Raw genomic sequence first — 23,529 nt, 5'->3', positions numbered from 1 at the left:
TGAGGGAGTGCCGCACTGTTGGAGGGGCAGTACTGAGGGAGTGACTTACTGTCGGAGGGGCAGTACTGAGGGAGTGACTTACTGTTGGAGGGGCAGTACTGAGGGAGCGCCGCACTGTCGGAGGGGCAGTACTGAGGGAGCGCCGCACTGTTGGAGGGGCAGTACTGAGGGAGCGCCGCACTGTTGGAGGGGCAGTACTGAGGAAGTGCCGCACTGTTGGAGGGGCAGTACTGAGGAAGTGCCGCACTGTCGGAGGGGCAGTACTGAGGGAGCACCGCACTGTCGGAGGGGCAGTACTGAGGGAGTGCTGCAATGTCGGAGGGGCAGTACTGAGGGAGTGCTGCAATGTCGGAGGGGCAGTACTGAGGGAGTGCTGCAATGTCGGAGGGGCAGTACTGAGGGAGTGCTGCAATGTCAGAGGGGCAGTACTGAGGGAGTGCCGCACTGTCTGCTCTCTCAGGTGGATGTAGAAGATCCCAGGGCACTATTTAGAAGAGCGGGGAAGTTCTCCCCGTGACCTGGGGCCAATATTTATCCCTCAACCAACATCACTACAACAGATTATCTGGTCATTGTCACACTGCTGTGTGGGAGCTTGCTGTGCGCCAATGGGCCGCCGCCTTTCCCACATTACAAGTGACTGCACTCCAAGAAGTACTTCATTGTCTGTGAAGCGCTTTGGGGGACGCCCTGAGGTGGCGAAAGCCGGTCAGACGAAAGGGGCTGATCGGCCGGAAACCTTATGTCCGCCTCTCTGCACAGGCGCTGCCCGAGCCGCTTTGAGAGCTCCCGCAGTCTGTGTGCGGACAGGAGCCCGCCTGGCGGCCAGGCCGCGTTACCGGGGTGACGGCAGGAGGGCGGGGCCTGTGAAGCGGGTGGGGGGGGGCGGGGCCTGTCCAGCCGCGGGGGGGGCCTGTGAAGCGGGTGGGGGGGGCGGGGCCTGTGAAGCAGGTGGGGGGCGGGGCCTGTGAAGCGGGGAGGGGGCGGGGCCTGCGCAGCCGTGTGGGGGGGGGGGGGCGGGGCCGGGCCGGACATATAAGGCGCAGGCGCGCGCCGCGCAGGCCTCCCGCCCCGGCCTCAGGTAGAAGATGTCGCGCGAGTTCGAGCTGTGCCCCGGCCGGATGATCGGCGGCGACCACCCTTGCTTCATCATCGCCGAAATCGGCCAGAACCACCAGGGCGACCTGGACATCGCCAAGCGGATGATCCGCATAGTGAAGGTAGGTGGCGCGGGGCTCGCGCCAAAGTGCGCTTTTAAAATGCTAACTTCCAGAAAGTTCTCTCAAAAAATAAAATCACCCTTGAGGTAAAATTCTCCAGAATTCCCCGAGTGCAACATCCAGGTGTGCCGCGTCACCACCTCCACCTCCATCACAGGCAGTCCCCCGGGATCGAGGCACACCTGCTTCCACTCTGAGCATGGGCTCTCAGGTGGCTGAACAGCCCAATACAGGAACCACAGTCTGTCACAGGGGGACAGAGAGTGTTTGAGGGAAGGGGAGGGTAGGACAGACAGTGTTTGAGGGGAGGGGAGGGTGGGACAGACAGTGGTTGAGGGAAGGGGAGGGTGGGACAGAGTGTTTGAGGGAAGGGGAGGGTGGGACAGAGTGGTTGAGGGAAGGGGAGGGTGGGGCAGACAGTGGTTGAGGGAAGGGGAGGGAGGGAGGGACAGAGTGGTTGAGGGAAGGGGAGGGTGGGGCAGACAGTGGTTGAGGGGAGGGGAGGGTGGGACAGAGTGTTTGAGGGAAGGGGAGGGTGGGACAGACAGTGGTTGAGGGGAGGGGAGGGTGGGACAGACAGTGGTTGAGGGGAGGGGAGGGTGGGACAGACAGTGGTTGAGGGAAGGGGAGGGTGGGACAGACAGTGGTTGAGGGGAGGGGAGGGTGGGACAGACAGTGGTTGAGGGGAGGGTGGGACAGACAGTGGTTGAGGGGAGGGGAGGGTGGGACAGAGAGTGGTTGAGGGAAGGGGAGGGTGGGACAGAGTGGTTGAGGGAAGGGGAGGGTGGGGCAGACAGTGGTTGAGGGAAGGGGAGGGAGGGAGGGACAGAGTGGTTGAGGGAAGGGGAGGGTGGGGCAGACAGTGGTTGAGGGAAGGGGAGGGTGGGGCAGACAGTGGTTGAGGGAAGGGGAGGGTGGGACAGAGAGTGGTTGAGGGAAGCGGAGGGTGGGACAGAGAGTGTTTGAGGGGAGGGGAGGGGAGGGTGGGACAGAGAGTGGTTGAGGGGAGGGAGGGACAGACAGTGGTTGAGGGAAGGAGAGGGTGGGACAGACAGTGGTTGAGGGAAGGGGAGGGTGGGACAGACACTGGTTGAGGGGAGGGTGGGACAGACAGTGGTTGAGGGGAGGGTGGGACAGACAGTGGTTGAGGAGAGGGTGGGACAGAGTGGTTGAGGGAAGGGGAGGGTGGGACAGACAGTGGTTGAGGGAAGGGGAGGGTGGGACAGACAGTGGTTGAGGGAAGGAGAGGGTGGGACAGACAGTGGTTGAGGGAAGGGGAGGGTGGCACAGAGAGTGGTTGAGGGAAGGGGAGGGTGGGACAGACAGTGGTTGAGGGAAGGAGAGGGTGGGACAGACAGTGGTTGAGGGAAGGGAGGGACAGACAGTGGTTGAGGGAAGGGGAGGGAGGGACAGACAGTGGTTGAGGGAAGGGGAGGGTGGGACAGACAGTGGTTGAGGGAAGGGGAGGGTGGGGCAGAGAGTGGTTGAGGGAAGGAGAGGGTGGGACAGAGAGTGGTTGAGGGAAGGAGAGGGTGGGACAGACAGTGGTTGAGGGGAGGGTGGGACAGAGAATGGTTGAGGGTGGGACAGACAGTGGTTGAGGGAAGGGGAGGGTGGGACAGAGAGTGTTTGAGGGAAGGGGAGGGTGGGACAGAGAGTGTTGAGGGAAGGGGAGGGTGGGACAGAGTGGTTGAGGGAAGGGGAGGGTGGGACAGAGAGTGGTTGAGGGAAGGGGAGGGTGGGACAGACTGGTTGAGGGGAGGGTGGGACAGAGAGTTGTTGAGGGAAGAGGAGGGTGGGGCAGACAGTGGTTGAGGGAAGGGGAGGGTGGGGCAGAGAATGGTTGAGGGAAGGGGAGGGTGGGACAGACAGTGGTTGAGGGAAGGGGAGGGTGGGACAGAGAGTGGTTGAGGGAAGGGGAGGGTGGGACAGAGTGTTTGAGGGGAGGGTGGGACAGACAGTGGTTGAGGGAAGGGGAGGGTGGGACAGACAGTGGTTGAGGGAAGGGGAGGGTGGGACAGACAGTGTTTGAGGGAAGGGGAGGGTGGGGCACAGTGGTTGAGGGAAGGGGAGGGTGGGGCAGAGAGTGGTTGAGGGAAGAGGAGGGTGGGACAGACAGTGGTTGAGGGAAGGGGAGGGTGGGGCAGACAGTGGTTGAGGGAAGGGGAGGGTGGGGCAGAGAGTGGTTGAGGGAAGGGGAGGGTGGGAGAGACAGTGGTTGAGGGAAGAGGAGGGTGGGGCAGAGAGTGGTTGAGGGAAGGGGAGGGTGGGACAGGTTTGCCGCACGCTCCTTCCGCTGTCTGCGCTTGATATCTGCATGCTCTCGGCGATGAGACTCGCGGTGCTCAGCACCCTCCCGGATGCACTACCTCCACTTAGGGCGGTCTTTGGCCAGGGACTCCCAGGTGTTGGTGGGGATGTTGCACTTTTATCAGGGAGGCTTTGAGGGTGTCCCTGTAACGTTTCCTCGACCCACCTTTGGCTCGTTTGCCGTGAAGGAGTTCCGAGTAGAGCGTGTCTGGGGCATGTGAACAGTGTGGTCCTGCCCAGCGGAGCTGGTCGAGTGTGGTCAGTGCTTCGATGCTGGGGATGTTGGCCTGGTCGAGGACGCTAATGTTGGTGCGTCTGTCCTCCCAGGGGATTTTCAGGATCTTGCAGAGACATCGTTGGTGGTATTTCTCCAGCGACTTGAGGTATCTACTGTACATGGTCCATGTCTCTGAGCCATACAGGAGGGCGGGTATCACTACAGCCCTGTAGACCATGAGCTTGGTGGGAAATTTGAGGGTCTGGTCTTCGAACACTCTTTTCCTGAGGTGGCCACTGGCGCACTGGAGGCGCTGTTGAATCTCGTCGTCAGTGCTGCGTACAGTTCTAGTTCTGGTCTCTATTTAAGGAGGGGTATACTTGCATTGGAGGCAGTTCAGAGAAGGTTCACGAGGTTGATTCCGGAGATGAAGCGGTTGACTTATGAAGGAAAGTTGAGTTGGTTGGGCCTGTACTCATTGCAGTTTAGAAGAATGAGGCGATCTTATTGAAACGTAAGATTCTGAGTGGCTGGACAAGGTAGGTGCAGAGAGGATGTTTCCCCTCATGGGGGAATCTAGAACTAGGGGGCATAGCTTCAGAATAAGGGGCTGCCCATTTAAAACTGATGAGGAGGAATTTCTTCTGAGGATTGTGAATCTATGGAATTCTCTGCCCCAGAGAACTGTGGAGACACTGGGTCATTGAATATATTTAAGGTGGAGATGGACAGATTTTTGAATGATAAGGGAGTGAAGGGTTATGGGGAGCGGGCAGGGAAGTGGAGTTGAGGCCAAGATCAGACCAGCCATGATATTGAATGGCGGAGCAGGCTCGAGGGGCCGAATGGCTATCTCCAACCTCCTATTTCTTATGTTCTTGTGTTTGAATCCCTCCAATCTGGTTACCACCCCTGCCACAGTACCAAAATGGCTCTTGCAAAGTCACAAATTATATCCTTTGTGACTGTGACAAAGGTAAACTATCCCTCCTCGTCATCCTTGTCTTATCTGCAGCCTTTGACACTGTTAACCACTCTATCCTTCTCCAATGCCTCTCTACCTGCACTCACCTGGTTCCATTCTTATCTATCTAATCGTAACCAGAGAATCACCTGCAACGGCCTCTCTTTCCGCCCCCACATCGTTGCCCCTGGTGTCCCTCAAGGATCTATCCTTGGCCCCCTCCTATTTCTCAGCTACATGCTGCTCCTTGGCGACATCATCTGAAAACACAGCGTCCGTTTCCACATGTACGCTGATGACACCCAGCTCTCCCTCACTACCACTTCTCTCGACCCCTCCACGGTCTCTAAATTGTCCGGCTGCTTGTCCAACATCCAGTTCTGGATGAGCAGGAATTTTCTCCAATTGAATATTGGGAACACCGAAGCCATTGTTTTCAATTCCCGCCCACAAACTCTGTTCCCTAGTCACTGACTCCATCCCTCTCCCCAACTCCTGTCTGAGGCTGAACCAGACTGTTCGCAACCTTGGTGTCCTGTTTGACGCTGAAATGAGCTTTTGACCACATATCCGCAGCATAACTAAAACCGCCTATTTCCACCTCCGTAACATCGTCCGTCTCCACCCTCGTCTCAGCTCATCCGCTGCTGAAACCCTCATCCATGCCTTTGTTACCTCCAGACTCGACTATTCCAGAATGCTCCTGGCTGGCCTCCCACATTCTACCCTACGCAAACTAGAGGTAATCTTAAGATAAGAGAATCTTAAGATGAAATCCTCTTTCTCTAAAATTGCATTATAAACCTTCACTTTGCTGTGTCTGCCTTGCTTGATTAAACAGAAGCAAAAGTGTTAATTGCAAAACTAACCATTAAATCCACCGTCATGCGCAGGTTGTGCGTTGCCCATAACCGGGGATATTGGTGAGTAGAGGGAGCTCCTCTCAGTCTACTTTCCCCATTGTATTTTCCTCTTGCCTGCCTGTGCATCTGTCCTGTCTCCTTCCGTGTCTCCATCTCACCACCTTCCTTTCTCAGCCCATTCCTTGTACTCTTTCTCTTCTCTCTGTCTCTGCTCTGCTGCTCCACCTCTCCCCCTCATCCTCGTTGCTTTTCCTGCTGGGTTTTTATCTGCCAGTGATTCTCCTGAAGTTTTTGATTCAAGGTGGACGACCTGGCTGCTCACCCTTCATTCATACAGCTGATAATGTGCCAGATTGGAACTTCAGTGTTGCCAGGCTATTTCCTTGTCCATCGCTGCTTTCCTCGCCTGGTCACCATGCATGTCCACCCTGGCTGGGGATTCTTGGAGAGCAATCAGGAGTGGGATGCTGCCCAGTTTTCCACTTGCTAATCCGTAGCTGGCTTCTGTAAAAATCCTGCGGATGCTGGAAATCTGAAACACAAACAGAAAATGCTGGAAATACTCAGCAGGTCAGGCAGCATCAGAAGAGAGAGACCGTTAACGTTGACTGTTAACGTCAACTAACTTTTCATCAGATTGGGAAAAGGCTTTTGTGTAAATGCAGAAGGAGGGGAACAAAGAACAAAAGGGAAGGTCTGTGATAGGTTGGAATGCAGGAGTGAATAAATGACAAAGACTTGTGTTTATATAGCACCTTTCACAACCACCGGACATCTCAAAGTGCTTTACAGCCAATTAAGTACTTTTGAAGTGTTGTAACTGTTGTAATGTGGGAAACGGGTACACAGCAAGCTCCCACAAACAGCACTGTGATAATGACCAGATAATCTGTTGGAGATGTTGATTTGAGAGAAATATCGGCCCAGGACACTGGGGCGAACTCCCCTGCTCTTCTTCAAAACAGTGCTGTGGGATCTTTTATGTCCACCTGAGGGGGCAGACGGGCCCCTCGGTTTAACGTCTCATCCGAAAAACGGCATCTCCGACATTGCACCACTTTCTCAGCACTGCACTGGGAGTGTCAGCCTAGATTTTTGTGCTCAAGTCTCTGGAGTGGGACTTGAACCTGTCATGTATGTAACCACAATGTAACACCACTGTATTACTGTATACACTCAACCTAGATGCACACCTTGACCACAAGGGGTGAACTTGTGGGAGACACTCCTTACCTGATCACGCAGGGTCATCGTCTTTGGAGTCCTGTGAATAAAGAGTGACCTTGTCCCCAGAATGTGCCTCGTGTGGTTTCATACTGTAGAGTAAGGACTTTACATTGGCGACGAGAAACGGGAATTCACGACCCACGAGAATGGCCACCGGTAGCACAGAGGAACGGTATTGTGTTGGGGAAGACTGGAACGATTTTGTCGAGAGGCTTCAGCAAAGCTTTGTTATGAAAGAATGGCTGGGGGATGCAGCGGCCGACAAGCGAAGGGCTCATCTTTTGACCAGCTGCGGACCAAAGACTTACGCGCTCATGAAGGACTTACTAGCACCCGAAAAGCCGGCGGACAAAACCTTTGACAAACTTAGCAAGTTGATCGGGAGCACCTCAAACCGGCGAGTAGCATACATATGGCCCGACACAGATTCTACACCCACCGACGTCTTGAAGGACAGAGCATACTGGACTTCGTAGCGGACCTCTGGCGTTTGGCCAGCCTCTAAGTTCACAGACGCCTGCAGGGGGGAGAAGCGAAGGGACTTCTTTATCGAGGGCATCGGTCATGTGGGAATTTTCCGCAAATTAATTGAGACCAAGGATTTGGAAGCGGCGGCGTTGATAGCTCAAACTTTCATGGGGGAGGAAGAGACGAAAATAATGTACGTACGCAATTCTGCCTCTAACGAGGAGATGGATCAGGGAGTCAACATCATCAATGCAACTCAGAGCCCTGCAGGCAGGGGCAGACCAACACTCCCCAGGCAGCAATAGACCCCAGAGCAGGACTTCAACAGAGACAATGGCAGGCTGAACGGACATTCACGCCATCACAGTGGACAATGTGGCCCGGGTTGGGGCCATTGACACCCACTAATAGGGTACTTAAGAGCAGTCAAAGGGACAGTCAGCGCGGAATGCCTGGCCATAGTCCCTTTGTTCCCAGCAATGGAAACTTTAACTCATGCTGGAGGTGTGGGGGAAAACACTCAGCTAGATCTTGCAGATTTCAACAGTTCGTCTGCAGGAACTGCAATCTCAGTGGCCACTTAGCTCGAATGTGCAGGAAGTCTGCAACCAGACTAATATGAGGTGGATTGACCAGAAGAGGGTTCTTTGGGGCAAATCGATGGACGCCGAGGCTCAGCGGGTCCATGTGGCGAATATTCACAGTTCATACACTAAAATGCCACCAATGATGATGAGGGTTTTATTAAACGGTATCCCTGTACGCATGGAGCTGGACACTGGGGCCAGCCAGTCACTCATGGGAGTTCAGCAATTTGAGAAGCTATAGCCACTTACAGTAGACCCAAATTAGCACGTATTGAGACACAATTACGGACTTACACTAAAGAAATTATTCTGGTGCTAGGCAGTGTAATGTTGGCTGTCACACATAATGTGAATTGGCTGGCGCTCTGGATTGTCCCGGGCAATGGTCCCGCAATATTGGGGAGGAGCTGGTTAGCTGAGATGAACTGGAAATGGGGGGATGTTCACGCAATGTCATCTGTGGAGCGAAGTTCGTGCTCACAGGTCCTACAACAATTCGATTCACTATTCCAGCCTGGCGTCGGGACTTTCAAAGGCACTAAAGTAGTGATACACATCACCCCGGACGCCAGGCCAGTGCACCACAAAGCCAGAGCGGTGCCGTATGTGATGCGGGAAAAGATCGAGAGCGAATTGGACTGGCTGTTGAGAGAGGGCACCATCTCGCCTGTTGAATTCAGCAACTGGGCGAGCCCCATCGTTCCCGTCCGAAAAGCGGATGGCTCTGTCAGGATCTGTGGCGACTACAAGGCCACCATCAATCGGGTGCCCCTACAAGATCAATACCCGCTCCTGAGAGCGGAGGACCTCTTTGCCACGCTGGCAGGCGGCAAGTTGTTCACCAAGTTGGACCTCACTTCAGCCTATATGACCCAGGAACTGGCCGACGAATCTAAACTCGTGACCACCATCATCACGCACAAGGGACTGTTGGTTTATAACAGGTGCCCGTTTGGCATTCGATCAGCGGCCGTGATTTTTCAACGAAACATGGAAAGCCTGCTTAAATCCATTCCTGGAACAATCGTATTCCAGGACGACATCCTCATCACGGGTCGAGACACCGAGGAGCATCTCCACAACCTGGAGGAGGTGCTTCGCCGACTGGACCGGGTAGGCCTGCGACTCAAGAAGTCTAAATGTGTGTTCTTAGCTCCTGAGGTTGAGTTTCTGGGCAGGAGAGTTGCTGCAGAATCCAAAACCGAGGCGATTCGACGAGCACCCAGGCCCTGCAACACATCGGAGTTGCGTTCATTCCTGGGACTGTTGAACTATTTCAGGAACTTTCTGCCGAACTTGAGCACGTTGTTGGAGCCGCTACACGTGCTCCTGTGTAAGGGTTGCGATTGGTTTTGGGAGGACTGTCAGGGATGGGCTTTTGATCGGGCGCGGAACCTACTTTGTTCAAACAAGTTGTTGACCCTGTACGACACCTGTTTTTTAAAAAAAAAATTGGTTCTGACGTGATGCATCATCCTATGGGGTTGGGTGCGTGTTGCAGCAGGGCAATGCTGAGGGACAACTACAACCTGTGGCTTATGCCTCCAGGTCGCGCGCTCAAGCAGAACGGGGATATGGGATGGTTGAGAAGGAAGCGCTTGCATGTGTCTCTGGTGTAAAAAAAAAATGCATCGGTACCTCTTTGGTAGGAAGTTTGAATTAGAGACGGACCACAAGCCATTAACATCCCTGTTGTCAGACAGCAAGGCTACCAATGCCAACGTATCAGCTCGCATATAGTGATGGGCTCTCACGCTGGCTGCTTATGACTACTCCATCCGGCACCGGCCCGGCACTGAAAATTGTGCTGATACGCTCAGCAGGCTTCCACTGGCCACCACTGAGGGGGCAGCGGAGCAAAGCGCCGAGATGGTCATGGCTGTCGATGTCTTTGACAGCGCAGGCTCCCCCATCACAGCCCGCCAGATCAAAATCTGGACAGAGATCCTCTCCTACCTCTGATTATGAAATGTGTCCTGACTGGGGATTGGGTGCCCGCACACGGAGCATACCCTGAGGAGGTCAGACCGTTCCACAGACTGATAGATGAGCTCTCCATTCAAGCCGACTGCCTACTATGGGGTAGCCGGGTAGTTATGCCCCAGAAGGGCAGGGGGAGGCATTTATCAGGGAACTCCACAGCGAGCACCCAGGCATTGTGCTGATGAAGGCCATTGCCCGGTCACACGTTTGGTGGCCTGGAATTGATTCAGACCTGGAACACGACATGTGCCCAGCTGGGTAATGCCCCCAGGGAGGCCCCGCTCAGTCCGTGGCCCTGGCCCACCAGGATATGGTCATGCATTCATGTTGACTACGCGGGCCCGTTCATGGGAAAGATGTTCCTTATTGTGGTAGATGTGTACTCTAAATGGATTGAGTGCATCATTCTGAATTCATGCACGTCATCCACCACCGTGGAAAGCCTACATGCAATCTTTGCAACCCATGGCTTGCCGGACATCCTGGTGAGTGATAATGGCCCATGTTTCACAAGCTACGAATTCCGAGAGTTTATGTCGTGAATGGCATCAACCACGTCAGGGCTGCACCGTTCAAGACGGCCTCCAATGGCCAGGCGGAACGTGCGGTCCAAATCATTAAGCAAGGGATGCTCAGGATTCAAGGACCCTCCCTACAATACCGCCTATCGCGTCTCCTGCTGGCCTATAGATCCCAACTGCACTTGCTCACGGGGGTCCCGCCCGCAGAGCTACTAATGAAACGGACACTCAAAACTCAGTTGTCCCTCATTCACCCAGTCCTGACCGACATAGTTGAGGGCGAGCGCAAGTCACAAAACGAGTACCATGACCGTAATGTGAGGGGGAGATGTATAGAAATAAATGATCCTGTATTCGTCCTCAATCATGCCATGGGGCCCAAATGGCTTGAGGGCACTGTAATTGACAGAGGGGAATAGGGTCATCGTGGTAAAACTCAACAATGGTCCAATGAGCATCTGGACCAAGTAAAAAAAAAAAAGGTTCAGCATCTACACGGAGGAACCTGAAGAAGACCATGAGATGGCGCTCACACTACTGCCAGTGAACGAGCAACAAGAGCAATCAGAAGAATACACAGTCCCTGCGGTTAGGCCGGAATCACCACAGGTGACAGACACTCACATCAGTGTCCAGCAACCAGAGCCCCAACTGCGGCGCTCCACGAGGGAGCGTAGACCACCTGAAAGGCTAAACCTATGATCCCAATAAGACTTGGGAGGTGATGTCATGTATGTAACCACAATGTAACACCACTGTATTACTGTATACACTCAACTTAGACCACAAGGGGTGAACTTGTGGGAGACACTCATTACCTGGTCACACAAGTATAAAAAGGGAGGTCCCACGCAGGGTCATCGTCTTTGGAGTCCTGTGAATAGAGAGTTAAGGTCCCAGAGTGACCTTGTCCCCAGAATGTACCTCGTGTGTTTCATACTGTAGAGTAAGGACTTTACAGAACCCACAACCTTCGGACTCGGGAACAAAAAGGGGCTGTTAATGGCAATCATTACCAGCATCTGCTGTCTTGAGTGCGGGGAGAAATAAGAGCAGTAATTATAATGTGTAGAGATTCTACGGTCCCCTCAGGCGAGACCAGCTAAATCCAGAGTGTGTGGAGATTGAATCTCGGAACTCGCTTGCCCTCAGCGCTGAGCCACCGTGGGGCCTAGCATTGTAGGCTTTGATCGCACGGTAATAGCGGGGGAGTAAGTTAGTGCATTGATTTAGTCCTGGGGATTCGATGGAGAGAGACCCCATGGTGGGCGATGGCAGTGCTGTCACTATTTCTGTGGGCAAATCCCTCAACTTCCTCCTCCCCCAACCCCCAAAATAGAAATTCCAATTTTGTCTCAAAGGCACTTGATTCTTGCTGCGACAGGACTCTGCAGATTCTGGCAATTCTCTGGTGCTGCTCGATTCTGCATCGGACAGGTCGTGACCGACCGAGACAGCAGCTTGCATTACAGCGCCTTTAATGTACTAGAACAGGCACTTCACAGGAATGTAATTCCGACAAAATCTGACACCGAACCACAAGAAGATATTGGACAGGTGAGAAGTAGGTTTGAAGGAGCACCTTGTAGAGAGCCTAACATTACTGTCCACAACTGTTTTCTCACGGGTGGCTTGGGCTAAAATTAACTCCTTTAGAATTCTTTTTCAAATGTAACTGTTTTGGACACTAGAAATCTTAGTTGCTGAGGAAGAAATAAATAGTGGTTGACATTTCATTTTCCTAAAAGCATTGAGATTCAGTTGTGTTATAAGCAAATGTGAAATGCTGCCTTGGGGTTTTCCATATGTAGGCAGTTCCAGGTTATACCTCTGCAGTCCGGGACACACACTAATCCGGAAACATCCGTGGTTCGACATCAGTCCCGGTGTGGGTGACGTCCCGGTTTCCCGGGCTGTTCAGTGAGGAGTGATTGTAGACAACGACTTAATGCTGCGCAGGGTTTTCTGGGTCGCTGGTCCCACCTGCTTCACACCCTGTGACTGGACTGAATAGATTTGCGCATGCGCACAGAAGCCGCGCAAATCCAGCTTCGGTGTCGGGAATCGACAGCCGCCTCCATCTTGTTTCGAACTGCCTGGAGCGGGGGCGTGGAGGGGGGTGGGGGGCGTGGAGGGAGGGTGGGGGGCGTGGAGGGAGGGTGGGGGGCGTGGAGGGAGGGTGGGGGGCGTGGAGGGAGGGTGGGGGGCGTGGAGGGGGGTGGGGGGTGAGCCACGACCTTCAAAAAACAAAACAGCAAACCAACAGAAAAAGAGCGAGGCGAACAGGAGTCCGGGCGCTGAGATTGGGTACTGAGGCTCGCGGTGACCTTCTGTGGTTTGGAAAATTCTCTGTTCTGGCAACAGCCAGTCCTGAGGGTGCCGGGCCACAGAGGTCCGACCTGTACACCGTTTCATATTGATGTGAACGTAACTCTGGTAATGTGGGAGTAAGATTTTCAGACAAGTGTGTACAATATACAAGATTTATATAATGCCGTTCTGTCTCTATCGTTTATTTCGCAAATAAACTTGTGCTCACCCATGAGTTCTCCAATAAGTGATGCTCCATCTTGGAGCAAAATCCCTGCACTGCAGAGAAACTCTTGTATCACCCACTCTACCACTCTGCATTGCAAGTTGTTGCCAGTTTTGATATTTTGACTATAAATAATGTAAAATCAAAGTGCATATAAAATAAGGACAGTATGTATGACTGTCAAATGGGGACTGAATTGTCGGTTTACCCTGGTCCAGTTATCATGTGCCCTCTAACCCTGCTTCATCTGAAGACTGTGCCCAGCCTACAGTTCTTGTGTGAAATGCTACTGACTGGTACTTACTATAAATAGTACGTACCTAACTATTGCTGCTTGTTTTTTAGCTGTGGCTGTGGGTAGCACACCTGAGTCAGAAGATTGTGGGTTCTAGTCCCATTCCAGGGATTTGAGCACAAAAATCTAGGCTGACACTCCCAGAGTAGTGCTGAGGGAGTGCCACACTGTCAGAGATGCTGTCGTTGGGATGAGATGTTAAACCAAAGCCCTGTCTGCCCCTTCAGGTGAAGTAAAAGATCCCACGGGACTTTCGAAGAGCAGGGATTTCTTCCTGGTGTTCTGGCCAATAATATATATGGACCTGTTTATTTGTAACACCTAAAACTCTGGGTCCCCTTGATCACAAGAATTGATTGGTCCCTTTGGAGGATAAGACACACCTGGCGGTTTCTCTGGAATGTTTAATTGCGTAATCAGTGACTTTGCAAAGTGTAATTCGAGCCATGCTGCCTGCTAACTCCAGACAAAACAGATCACTTGGAACAGACAGAGCTCACTTTTGTAGGTTAAGATCTCCCAACCCCCAAACAAGTTCCTCCCCCCCCACCACTAAGTGCATGCCCTCCTCCCCCCACCCCCGACCCAAGTTCCTATCCTTCTACAGGAATGTAAAAATGAAAAGATTAGCGAAAGTAAATTGGGTCCCTTACAGGCTGAGGAGACATTATAACAGGGAATAAGGAAATGGCAGAGAAATTAAACAAATACTTTGTGTCTGTCTTCACGGAAGAAGATGCTTAAAAACCCCCTGGAAATAGTGGGGAACCAAGGGTCTCTCGAGAATGAGGAACTGAAAGAAATTAGTATTAGTAAAAAATAGTACTGGAGAAATTAATGGGGCTGGAAACCAATAAATCCCCTGGACCTGATGGTCTAGGATTTTGAACGAGGTTGGCTATAGATTGGTTGTCATCTTGCAAAATTCCATAGATTCCAGAACGGTTCCCACAGATTGGAAGGTAGCAAATGTAACCCTGCTATTTTTAAGAAAGGAGGGATTGAGAAAACTGGGAACTAGACCAGTTAGCCTGACATCAGTAGTAGGGAAAATGCTAGAATCTATTATTATGGATGTGGTAACAGGGCACTTCGAAGATATTAACAATAGGATTGGGAAGAGTCAACATGGATTTATGAAAGGGAAATATGTTTGACAAATCTGAGTTATTTGAGGTTGTAACTCGCAGAATAGACAAGGGGGAACCAGTGGATGTGGTGTATTTGGATTTTCAGAAGTCATTCGATAAGGTGCCACACAAGAGGTTATTAAACAAAATTAGGGCTCATGGGATTGGGGGTAATATACCAGCATGGATTGAGGATTGGTTAACGGACAGAAAACAGAGTAGGAATAAACGGGTCATTTTTGGGTCGACAGACTGTAACTAGTGGGGTACTGCAAAGATTGGTGCTTGGGCCCCAGCTATTCACAATGTATATCAGTGGTTTGGATGAGGGGACCAAATGTAATATATCCAAGTTTGCTGATGATACAAAGTTAGGTGGGATGTAAGTTGTGAGGATGTGCAGAAGTGGATCAGCTGCGTGTGTGCAAAAAGGAGCATGGCTGACCACACGTGCGCAGAAGGTACAAAAATGTTCATGTAAATAATCACGTTGAATATTTATCGCTCAACCAACATCGCGAAAACAAATTATCCGCTCATTATCACAATTTTGCTGCCGCGTTTCCTACCATCATAGCCAGTCTCTCGGAATCGAGGAAGACTTGCTTCCACTCTTAAAATGAGTCCTTAGGTGGCTGAACAGTCCAATACGGGAACCGCAGTCCGTGTCACAGGTGGGACAGATAGTCGTTGAAGGAAAGGGTGGGTGGGGAGTCTGGTTTGCCGCACGCTCCTTCCGCTGCCTGCACTTAATTTCTGCATGCTCTCGGCGATGAGACTCGGTGCTCAGCGCCCTCCCGGATGCACTTCCTCCACTTAGATCAGTCTTTGGCCAGGGGCTCCCAGGTGTCGGTGGGGATGTTGCACTTTTCAGGGAGACTTTGATGGTGTCTTTGTTACGTTTCCTCTGCCCACCTTCGGCTCATTTGCCGTGAAGGAGTTCCGAGTAGAGCGTTTGATTTGGGAGTCTCATGTCTGGCATGTGAACGATGTGGCCCTGCCCTGCAGAGCTGATCAAGTGTGGTCAGTGCTTCAATGCTGGGAATGTTGGCCTGGTCGAGGACGCTAATGCTGGTGTGTCTGTCCTCCCAGGGAATTTGTAGGATCTTGCGTGTTTCCTACATTACAACAGTGACTACCCTTCCAAAAGTACTTCATTGGCTGTAAAGCACTTTGGCACGTCGGGAAAGACACCGTGTAGAAATGCAAGTCTGTTTTTTCTAAATTCCTGCAGATATTGGGGTTTTATAGGTCTGTGTATTTTTTGTGAATCTGCTGTTTGTGTTTCTGGTTGTAGGAATGTGGAGCAGACTGTGCAAAGTTCCAGAAGAGTGAATTGGAGTACAAATTTAACCAGAAAGCTTTAGAAAAGCTTTACCCATCCAAACACTCGTGGGGAGTCACCTACGGAGATCACAAGCGCCACCTGGAGTTCAGTCATGAGCAGTACAAGGAGCTCCAAAAATATGCACAAGAATTGGGCATTTTCTTCACTGCGTCGGGCATGGATGAGGTATGTTGTATTTTTAAGTTTAAGGTGTCCCTGTGCAGCAGAGCAGGTCTCCTTGCTTAATCCTTGCCACTGGACCAAGACCTAGCTGTGTCAAGCCCGTGTGGTGGCTGGTGTGCAACGGTCACCCCACATTAAAAAATTCACGCACAGGCATCTTCCACCCTTCATGTAGTTCGGGATCTGGAATATTAGGTCCTTCATTGCAATACCTGCAAACTCGTCCCTTTTTTGGCGTGGAAGCAAGTCATCCTCGCTTCGAGGGACCACCTATGATGATGACTATCTTCTGCAAATGCCACTGGAATATTTTTTAAATCCAGTTTTGTACAAGTGTCTGAGAGAAGGAGCCTCTACCCATGGCAGCAAGCTTCATCTCTTCACAGCACTTGGAAATTAAACGTGGCTTTGGTACAAGGGGTTACGAGGCGCAAACCAAGTTTCCTCATAACATTCACGAGACCTGATGTTTCTGCATTGTTTGCACACACCATTGACACACTGTCGATGTCCTGCCCACAGTTTTCCATAAAATATTGAGATGAGCAGATTTTTTTTTGTATGCATTTATAAACAGCCCTCCATATTCTTCCACGTACAGAAGAGTTTAGATGTCACTTTAGATGGGCAAAAATTTGGCAGATGGAGTATAATGTTGGAAAGTGTGAGGTCATGCACTTTGATAGAAAAAAAAAATCAAAGAGCAAGTTATTATTTAAATGGGGAAAGATTGCAAAGTGCCGCAGTACAGCGGGACCTGGGGGTACTTGTGCATGAAACATAAAAGGATAGTATGCAGGTACAGCAAGTGATCAGGAAGGCCAATGGAATCTTGGCCTTTATTGCAAAGGGGATGGAGTATAAAAGCAGGGAAGTCTTGCTACAGTTATACAGGGTATTGGTGAGGCCACACCTGGAATACTGCGTGCAGTTTTGGTTTCCATATTTACGAAAAGATATATTTGCTTTGGAGGCAGTTCAGAGAAGGTTCACTCGGTTGATTCTGGGGATGAGGGGATTGACTTATGAGGAAAGACTGAGTAGGTTGGGCCTCTACTCATTGGAGTTCAGAAGAATAAGAGGTGATCTTATCGAAACGTTTAAGATTGAGGGGGCTTGACAAGGTGGATGCAGAGAGGATGTTTCCACTGATGTAGGAGACTAGAATAAGGGGCCGCCCATTTAAAACCGATGAGGAGGAATTTCTTCTGAGGGTTGTAAATCTGTGGAATTCACTGCCTGAGAGCTGTGAAAGCTGGGACATTGAATAAATTTAAGACAGAAATAGACAGTTGCTTGAGCAATGAGGGGTTATGGGGAGCGGGCAGGGAAGTGGAGTTGAGTCCATGATCAGATCAGCCATGATCTTATTAAATGGCGGAGCAGGCTCGAGGGGCTGGATGGCCTATATTCCTAATATGTTAGAGACATGTTTTGAATATGATGCTGTTTGCTGTCCATGGAAACGGGAGGAAGCCATTCAGCTCCTCGAGCCTGTTCTGCCTTTCAAATTAGATTATGGTTGACCTGTATCTTAACTCCATTTACCCACCTTGTGTCTGTAACACTTCATACCCTTGCACAACAAAAATCTATCCATAGTCAACAGCTTTTTGGGAGAGAGCTCCAGATTTCCACCACCCTTTGTGTGAAGTGTTTCCTGACATCACCTGAACGTCCTGGTTCTAATTTTAAGGTTACTCCCCCCACCATCCTCCCGCAATTAAATGTAGGGCTGCATGCCAACATTCAGTCATTGAAGGTTGGCATGCAGGTACAGCAGGCGGTTAAGAAAGTAAATGGCATGTTGACTTCATTGTGAGGGGATTTGAGTACAGGGGCAGGGAGGTGTTGCTACAGTTGTACAGGGCCTTGGTGAGGCCACACCTGGAGTATTGTGTACAGCTTTGGTCTCCTAACTTGAGGAAGGACATTCTTGCTATTGAGGGAGTGCAGCGAAGGTTCACCAGACTGATTCCTGGGATGGCGGGACTGACATATCAAGAAAGACTGGATCAACTGGGCTTGTATTCACTGGAGTTCAGAAGAATGAGAGGGGACCTCATAGAAATGTTTAAAATTCTGATGGGTTTAGACAGGTTCGATGCAGGAAGAATGTTCCCAATGTTGGGGAAGTCCAGAACCAGGGGTCACAGTCTAAGGATAAGGGGTAAGCCATTTAGGACCGAGATGAGGAGAAACTTCTTCAACCAGAGTGGTGACCCTGTTGAATTCTCTACCGCAGAAAGTTGTTGAGGCCAATTCACTAAACATATTCAAAAAGGAGTTAGATGTAGTCCTTACTACTCGGGGAATCAAGGGGTATGGCGAGAAAGCAGGAATGGGGTACTGAAGTTGCATGTTCAGCCATGAACTCATTGAATGGCGGTGCAGGCTCGAAGGGCCGAATGGCCTACTCCTGCACCTATTTTCTGTTTCTATAGTCCTTTAGCTAAGCCTGCTTGCGTTTCCAGGTCTTCATTCATGACAACCGGAGAAGAAGTTGGTGGTGGTCTGCTCGCCTGCACTCTGATGGGAATATAACATAAGAAATAGGAGCAGTAGTCGGCCATTCGGCCCCTCGAGCCTACTCCGCCATTCAATACGATCATAGCTGATCTGATCTTGGCCTCAACTCCACTTCTCTGCCCGCTCCCCATAACCCTTGACTCCCTTATCATTCGTACCTCTTGTCTGTGTGTTACTGGGTCAGCAGATATACCCGTGAGCCTTCTGCTAGTAAACTCTTAACAGTACTCCTTTTGTTTATCCTTATTGTCCACGTTAAAGTTTTAACCTGTTCTGTTGACTATTTAATTATCTGCAATAGGCACAGACTAGCCTCGCGATTGTTGAAATGATTTAAAAGAAAGGAAAAAGTTAGCAAGCAAGCGATGAAGTCCAGAAATGGAAAGGTATAGCCGGCTATCCAGATAAGTAGCGAAGTGCCAGAATGATTGATTTGCAGATGATCAAAGTCTGTGACTGGTGGGCTGACTCTTTCTTGCTCGGATTGCAGATGGCGGTTGAATTCCTTCATGAGCTGAATGTGCCTTTCTTCAAAGTCGGCTCTTTGGACACAAATAACATTCCATATTTAGAAAAAGCTGCCAAGAAAGGTAACTAAAGCTGCAGTAATGCCCAGCTTGCATTGCATGAACTCAGCGTCTACTTGTACTGATTGTCTGCTTTGTGTGATCAGGCCGTCCGATGGTGATCTCCAGTGGGATGCAGAGCATGCAAACAATGAGAGAGGTTTACAAAACAGTCAAGCCCATCAACCCCAAGTTTTGTTTTCTCCAGTGCACCAGTACCTACCCGCTGGAGCCTGAAGATGCCAATCTGCGTGTCATCACGGTCAGTATAATGCCGCTGGATTGTAGCCTTCACACTGGATATCCAATAACTTGGGGTTCACCTGTCTCGCCATACTCATCATTGAACGGTTACAGCACAGGAGGCCATTCAGCCCGTGCCGGCTCTCTGCTAGAGCACCTCAGCCAGTCCCACTCCCCCGCCCTTTCCCCATAGCCCTGCATTTTTTTCCTTCAGGAACTTATCCAATTCCCTTTTGAAAGCCACGATTGAGTCTGCCTCCACCACCCTCTCAGGCAGCGCATTCCAGATCCTAACCACTCGCTGCGTAAAAACGTTTTCCTCATGTCGCCTTTGGTTCTTCTGCCAATCGCCTTAAATCTGTGTCCTCTGGTTCTCCACACTTCCACCAATGGGAACAGTTTCTCTCGATCTACTCTGTCCAGACCCCTCATGATTTTGAGCACCTCGATCAAATCTCCTCTCAACCTTCTCTGCTCCAAGGAGAACAACCCCAGCTTCTCCAGTCTATCCCCGTCACTGAAGTCCCTCATCCCTGGAACCATTCTCGTAAATCTCTCTGCACCCTCTCTAAGGCCTTCACATCCTTCCTAAAGTGTGGTGTCCAGAATTGGACACAATACTCCAGTTGAGACCGAACCAGTGTTTTCTACGGGTTCATCATAACTTCCTTGCTTTTGTACTCTATGCCTCTATTCATGAAGTCCAGGATCCCGTAAGATTTTTTAACTGGTTTCTCAACCTACTCTGCCACCTTCAGCGATTTGTGCCCATATACCCCCGGGTCTCTCTGTCCCTGCCCCCCTTTAGGATTGTACCCTTTAGTTTATATGTCCTCTCCTCATTCTTTCTACCAAATATATAATTTCACACTTTTGTGTTAAATTTCATCTGCCACCTGTCTGCCCATTCCACCAGCCTGTCTGTCCTCCTTGAAGTATATCCCTATCCTCCTCACTGTTCACTATACTTCCAAGTTTTTTGTCATCTGCACATTTTGAAATTGTGCCCTGTACACCCAAGTCCAAGTCATTAATGTATATTAAGAAAAGCAGTGGTCCTAGAACTGACCCCTGGGGAACACCCAGTGGCTGTGGAGGATATTACAAGACATTTTTGCTCCATGCAAATAACATTTCTGATGATTAAAAGAAAGACTTGCATTTCTATAGCGCCTTTAATGAGCACCAGACGTCCCAAAGTGCTTTCCAGCAAATTAATTGCTTTTTGAAGTTTAATCACTGTTGTAATGTAGGAAGTGCAGCAGCCAATATGCGGGAAGCAAACTTCTACAAACAGCAACGTGACAATGACCAGATAATCTATTTTTGTGATGTTGATTGAGGGATAAATATTGGCCCCAGGACACCGGGGATAACTCCCCTGCTCTTTGAAATAGTGCCATGGGATCTTTTACATCCACCTGAGAGCAGACGGGGCCTCGGTTTAACGTCTCATCCGAAGGACGGCCCCTCCGACAGTGCGGCGCTCCCTCAGTACTGCCCCTCCGACAGTGCGGCGCTCCCTCAGTACTGCCCCTCCGACAGTGCGGCACTCCCTCAGTACTGCCCCTCCGACAGTGCAGCACTCCCTCAGTACTGCCCCTCCGTCAGTGCAGCACTCCCTCAGTACTGCCCCTCCGTCAGTGCAGCGCTCCCTCAGTACTGCCCCTCCGTCAGTGCGGCGCTCCCTCAGTACTGCCCCTCCGTCAGTGTGGCGCTCCCTCAGTACTGCCCCTCCGTCAGTGCAGCTCTCCCTCAGTGCTGCCCCTCCGACAGTGCAGGGCTCCCTCAGTACTGCCCCTCCGTCAGTGCAGCGCTCCCTCAGTACTGCCCCTCCGACAGTGCAGCACTCCCTCAGTACTGCCCCTCCGACAGTGCGGCACTCCCTCAGTACTGCCCCTCCGACAGTGCGGCGCTCCCTCTGTGCCGCCCCTCCGACAGTGCGGCCCTCCGACAGTGCGGCGCTCCCTCTGTGCCGCCCCTCCGACAGTGCGGCGCTCCCTCTGTGCCGCCCCTCCGACAGTGCGGCGCTCCCTCTGTGCCGCCCCTCCGACAGTGCGGCGCTCCCTCGGTACCGCCCTGGTGTGTCAGCCTAGGTTTTGCTGCTCAAGTCTCTGGACTGGGGCTTGAAATTGAATTGGGGATTGGTAAAATGTTGCTGTTGTCTTTAACCAGATGTAGTTTGCCAAAGTTAAATAAGATCGTATCCATGCCCTGCAGATGGATGTAAGCTTTTTATTTTTCTCCCTGCTTCCAGGAATACAAGAAAGAATTTCCAGACATTCCTATTGGATACTCTGGACATGAAACTGGAATTGCTATCAGCATAGCAGCCGTCGCCATGGGAGCGAAAGTTGTGGAGCGTCACGTGACCTTGGACAAGACCTGGAAGGGCAACGACCACCAAGCTTCCCTGGAGCCCGACGAGCTGCGGGAACTAGTGCGCTCAATCCGCATTGTGGAGCAGGCCTTCGGATCTGCCGTCAAACACATGTTGCCTTCCGAGCTGGCCTGCCACAACAAGGTAACGTGCTCACGGGGCAGTTCGTGTAGAGTGTCGGGCAATAAAATCAAGCCCAAACAAGTTTCAAAGCTCGCTTGATGTCTTGCTGTGCCAATACTAGGAACGATGGATTTTGCAGAAAATAAAGTTTAGACGGTGTTCTAAAGCATTTTATTTTCGGTTTGATTTTATCTTTATGACGTGTGGTCGTATAGATGAAAGATGAGCAATTCCAGGGGTGGGCTCATCCACTAACACATGACTTGGTGAAAATGACCAGAAATTAGTGGCAGTACTTGAGTGTTCCATCTGCTGTCTTCCCTCGGAACTATAAATGACTTCCGTTAGTATTGCGTGTAGGGAGTGTGCAACATACACACTGCACGCTGCCTTATAGCGGATAAAATGTTGATTTATCCTCTTTTATCTTCACAGCTGGGCAAATCGATAGTAGCCAAGGTTACTATTCCAGCAGGAACTGTACTGACTCTGGATATGATGACTGTGAAGGTGGCAGAACCCAAAGGTGTTGAGCCAGACAACATCTTTAAGCTGGTGGGGAAGAAAGTTAAAGCCAAAATAGATGCCGATGAAACGATCACAGAAGCCGTGATTGAAAAATACAGCGTTAAGTCTTAAAGTTTGCACGAAGGCAGTGCATGAACTAGATATCACGCACGTTTTATTATTGCCAATCTGCCCTTCAAAACCAATTCAAGCATTTTTAATTGATATATTGGAGTTTAATTCAGGAAAATGTCACTGGTTTTACATTCTGTAACTACTGTCTAGTGAATCAATTAAATAAAAATTAACTGCTGCTCAAATACTTTGTTAAATTGCATTATCAGTGTTCATTCTTAGTGCAATACATGTAGCTTTGAAAATCTCGGCTGATCTGTGCTATTGACTGGAAGATGCAAGGTGATATCTGTCCCAATTGTTGGTTCACATTGATGACAGGAAATTTTTGAGAATGCCAATCTTGGCCTAGATATAGTCCATTGGGAGGGTGCTCCGAATGGTTAACGGACACTTCGATCCAGCTTGAATGGCGGCAAAGCCTCTGCAGGCTAAGCTTGTGGCACGAGATGTGTTCAAACAATTCTCCTTTTTTATAGTGTGGAGTGGATGGGCTTCTCTTGTCCATCCAAGACCGAGCGATAATACAGATCTGTGCCAAAAGGGGGGAGAAGCTTGCCTGTGGGGGGGGGGGGGGGTGGCCTTCCCACCACTCCCTCAGGAGAGGGGGAGTCAGCCTCACAGGAAAAGCACCTCCATGAGGGTCTCGATTCTGTAGTGGGTTCTGGGTTAGCCTGGTATGTGCCACTGAAGCAGGATGTCGCAAGGTGGATGGTGCTTTGCAAGCTGCCCTGCAAGGTCCTCCCATCAAGCTGCGAAAGCAGACATTCATCATGCAGCTAATTTGAAGTTGAGATTTGGGATGACTGCTTGTGGGAGGTGTTGCCGAGAAGCTGAAGTTTGAGAACATGTCCTTGTGGAGCCAAGGCTCAGTGCGTACAGTGACTTGGTTGAAAGCAGCAGCTGCTGAAGCTCTGTCTCTGGTGCAGCCACAGGTCCTGGCCATGGGTGGACATAAGAAATAGATGCAGGAGTAGGCCATTCGGCCCCTCGAGCCTGCACCACCATTCAATGAGTTCATGGCTGAACATGCAACTTCAGTACCCCATTCCTGCTTTCTCGCCATACCCCTTGATCCCCCTAGTAGTAAGGACTACATCTAACTCCTTTTTGAATATATTTAGTGAATTGGCCTCAACAACTTTCCGTGGTAGAGAATTCCACAGGTTCACCACTCTCTGGGTGAAGAAGTTTCTCCTCATCTCGGTCCTAAAT

General features: G+C 50.8%; 1 protein-coding gene across 1 annotated transcript; it reads left to right on the top strand.

The window, feature by feature from the left end:
* Positions 1–1,042: 1,042 nt before the first annotated feature.
* On the top strand, positions 1,043–22,499 carry nansa (N-acetylneuraminic acid synthase a). Its single transcript, XM_070873160.1, has 6 exons — positions 1,043–1,220; positions 15,619–15,834; positions 18,851–18,950; positions 19,034–19,188; positions 21,427–21,693; positions 22,108–22,499. The coding sequence occupies exons 1-6, from the start codon at positions 1,089–1,091 to the stop codon at positions 22,309–22,311; spliced, it is 1,074 nt and encodes a 357-aa protein (XP_070729261.1). The 5' UTR covers positions 1,043–1,088; the 3' UTR covers positions 22,312–22,499.
* Positions 22,500–23,529: the final 1,030 nt, after the last annotated feature.

Source organism: Pristiophorus japonicus, chromosome 2 (assembly GCF_044704955.1).
Source record: "Pristiophorus japonicus isolate sPriJap1 chromosome 2, sPriJap1.hap1, whole genome shotgun sequence".
Taxonomy (NCBI): Eukaryota; Metazoa; Chordata; class Chondrichthyes; family Pristiophoridae; genus Pristiophorus; species Pristiophorus japonicus.
This window is presented reverse-complemented; position numbering and strand designations above follow the sequence as displayed.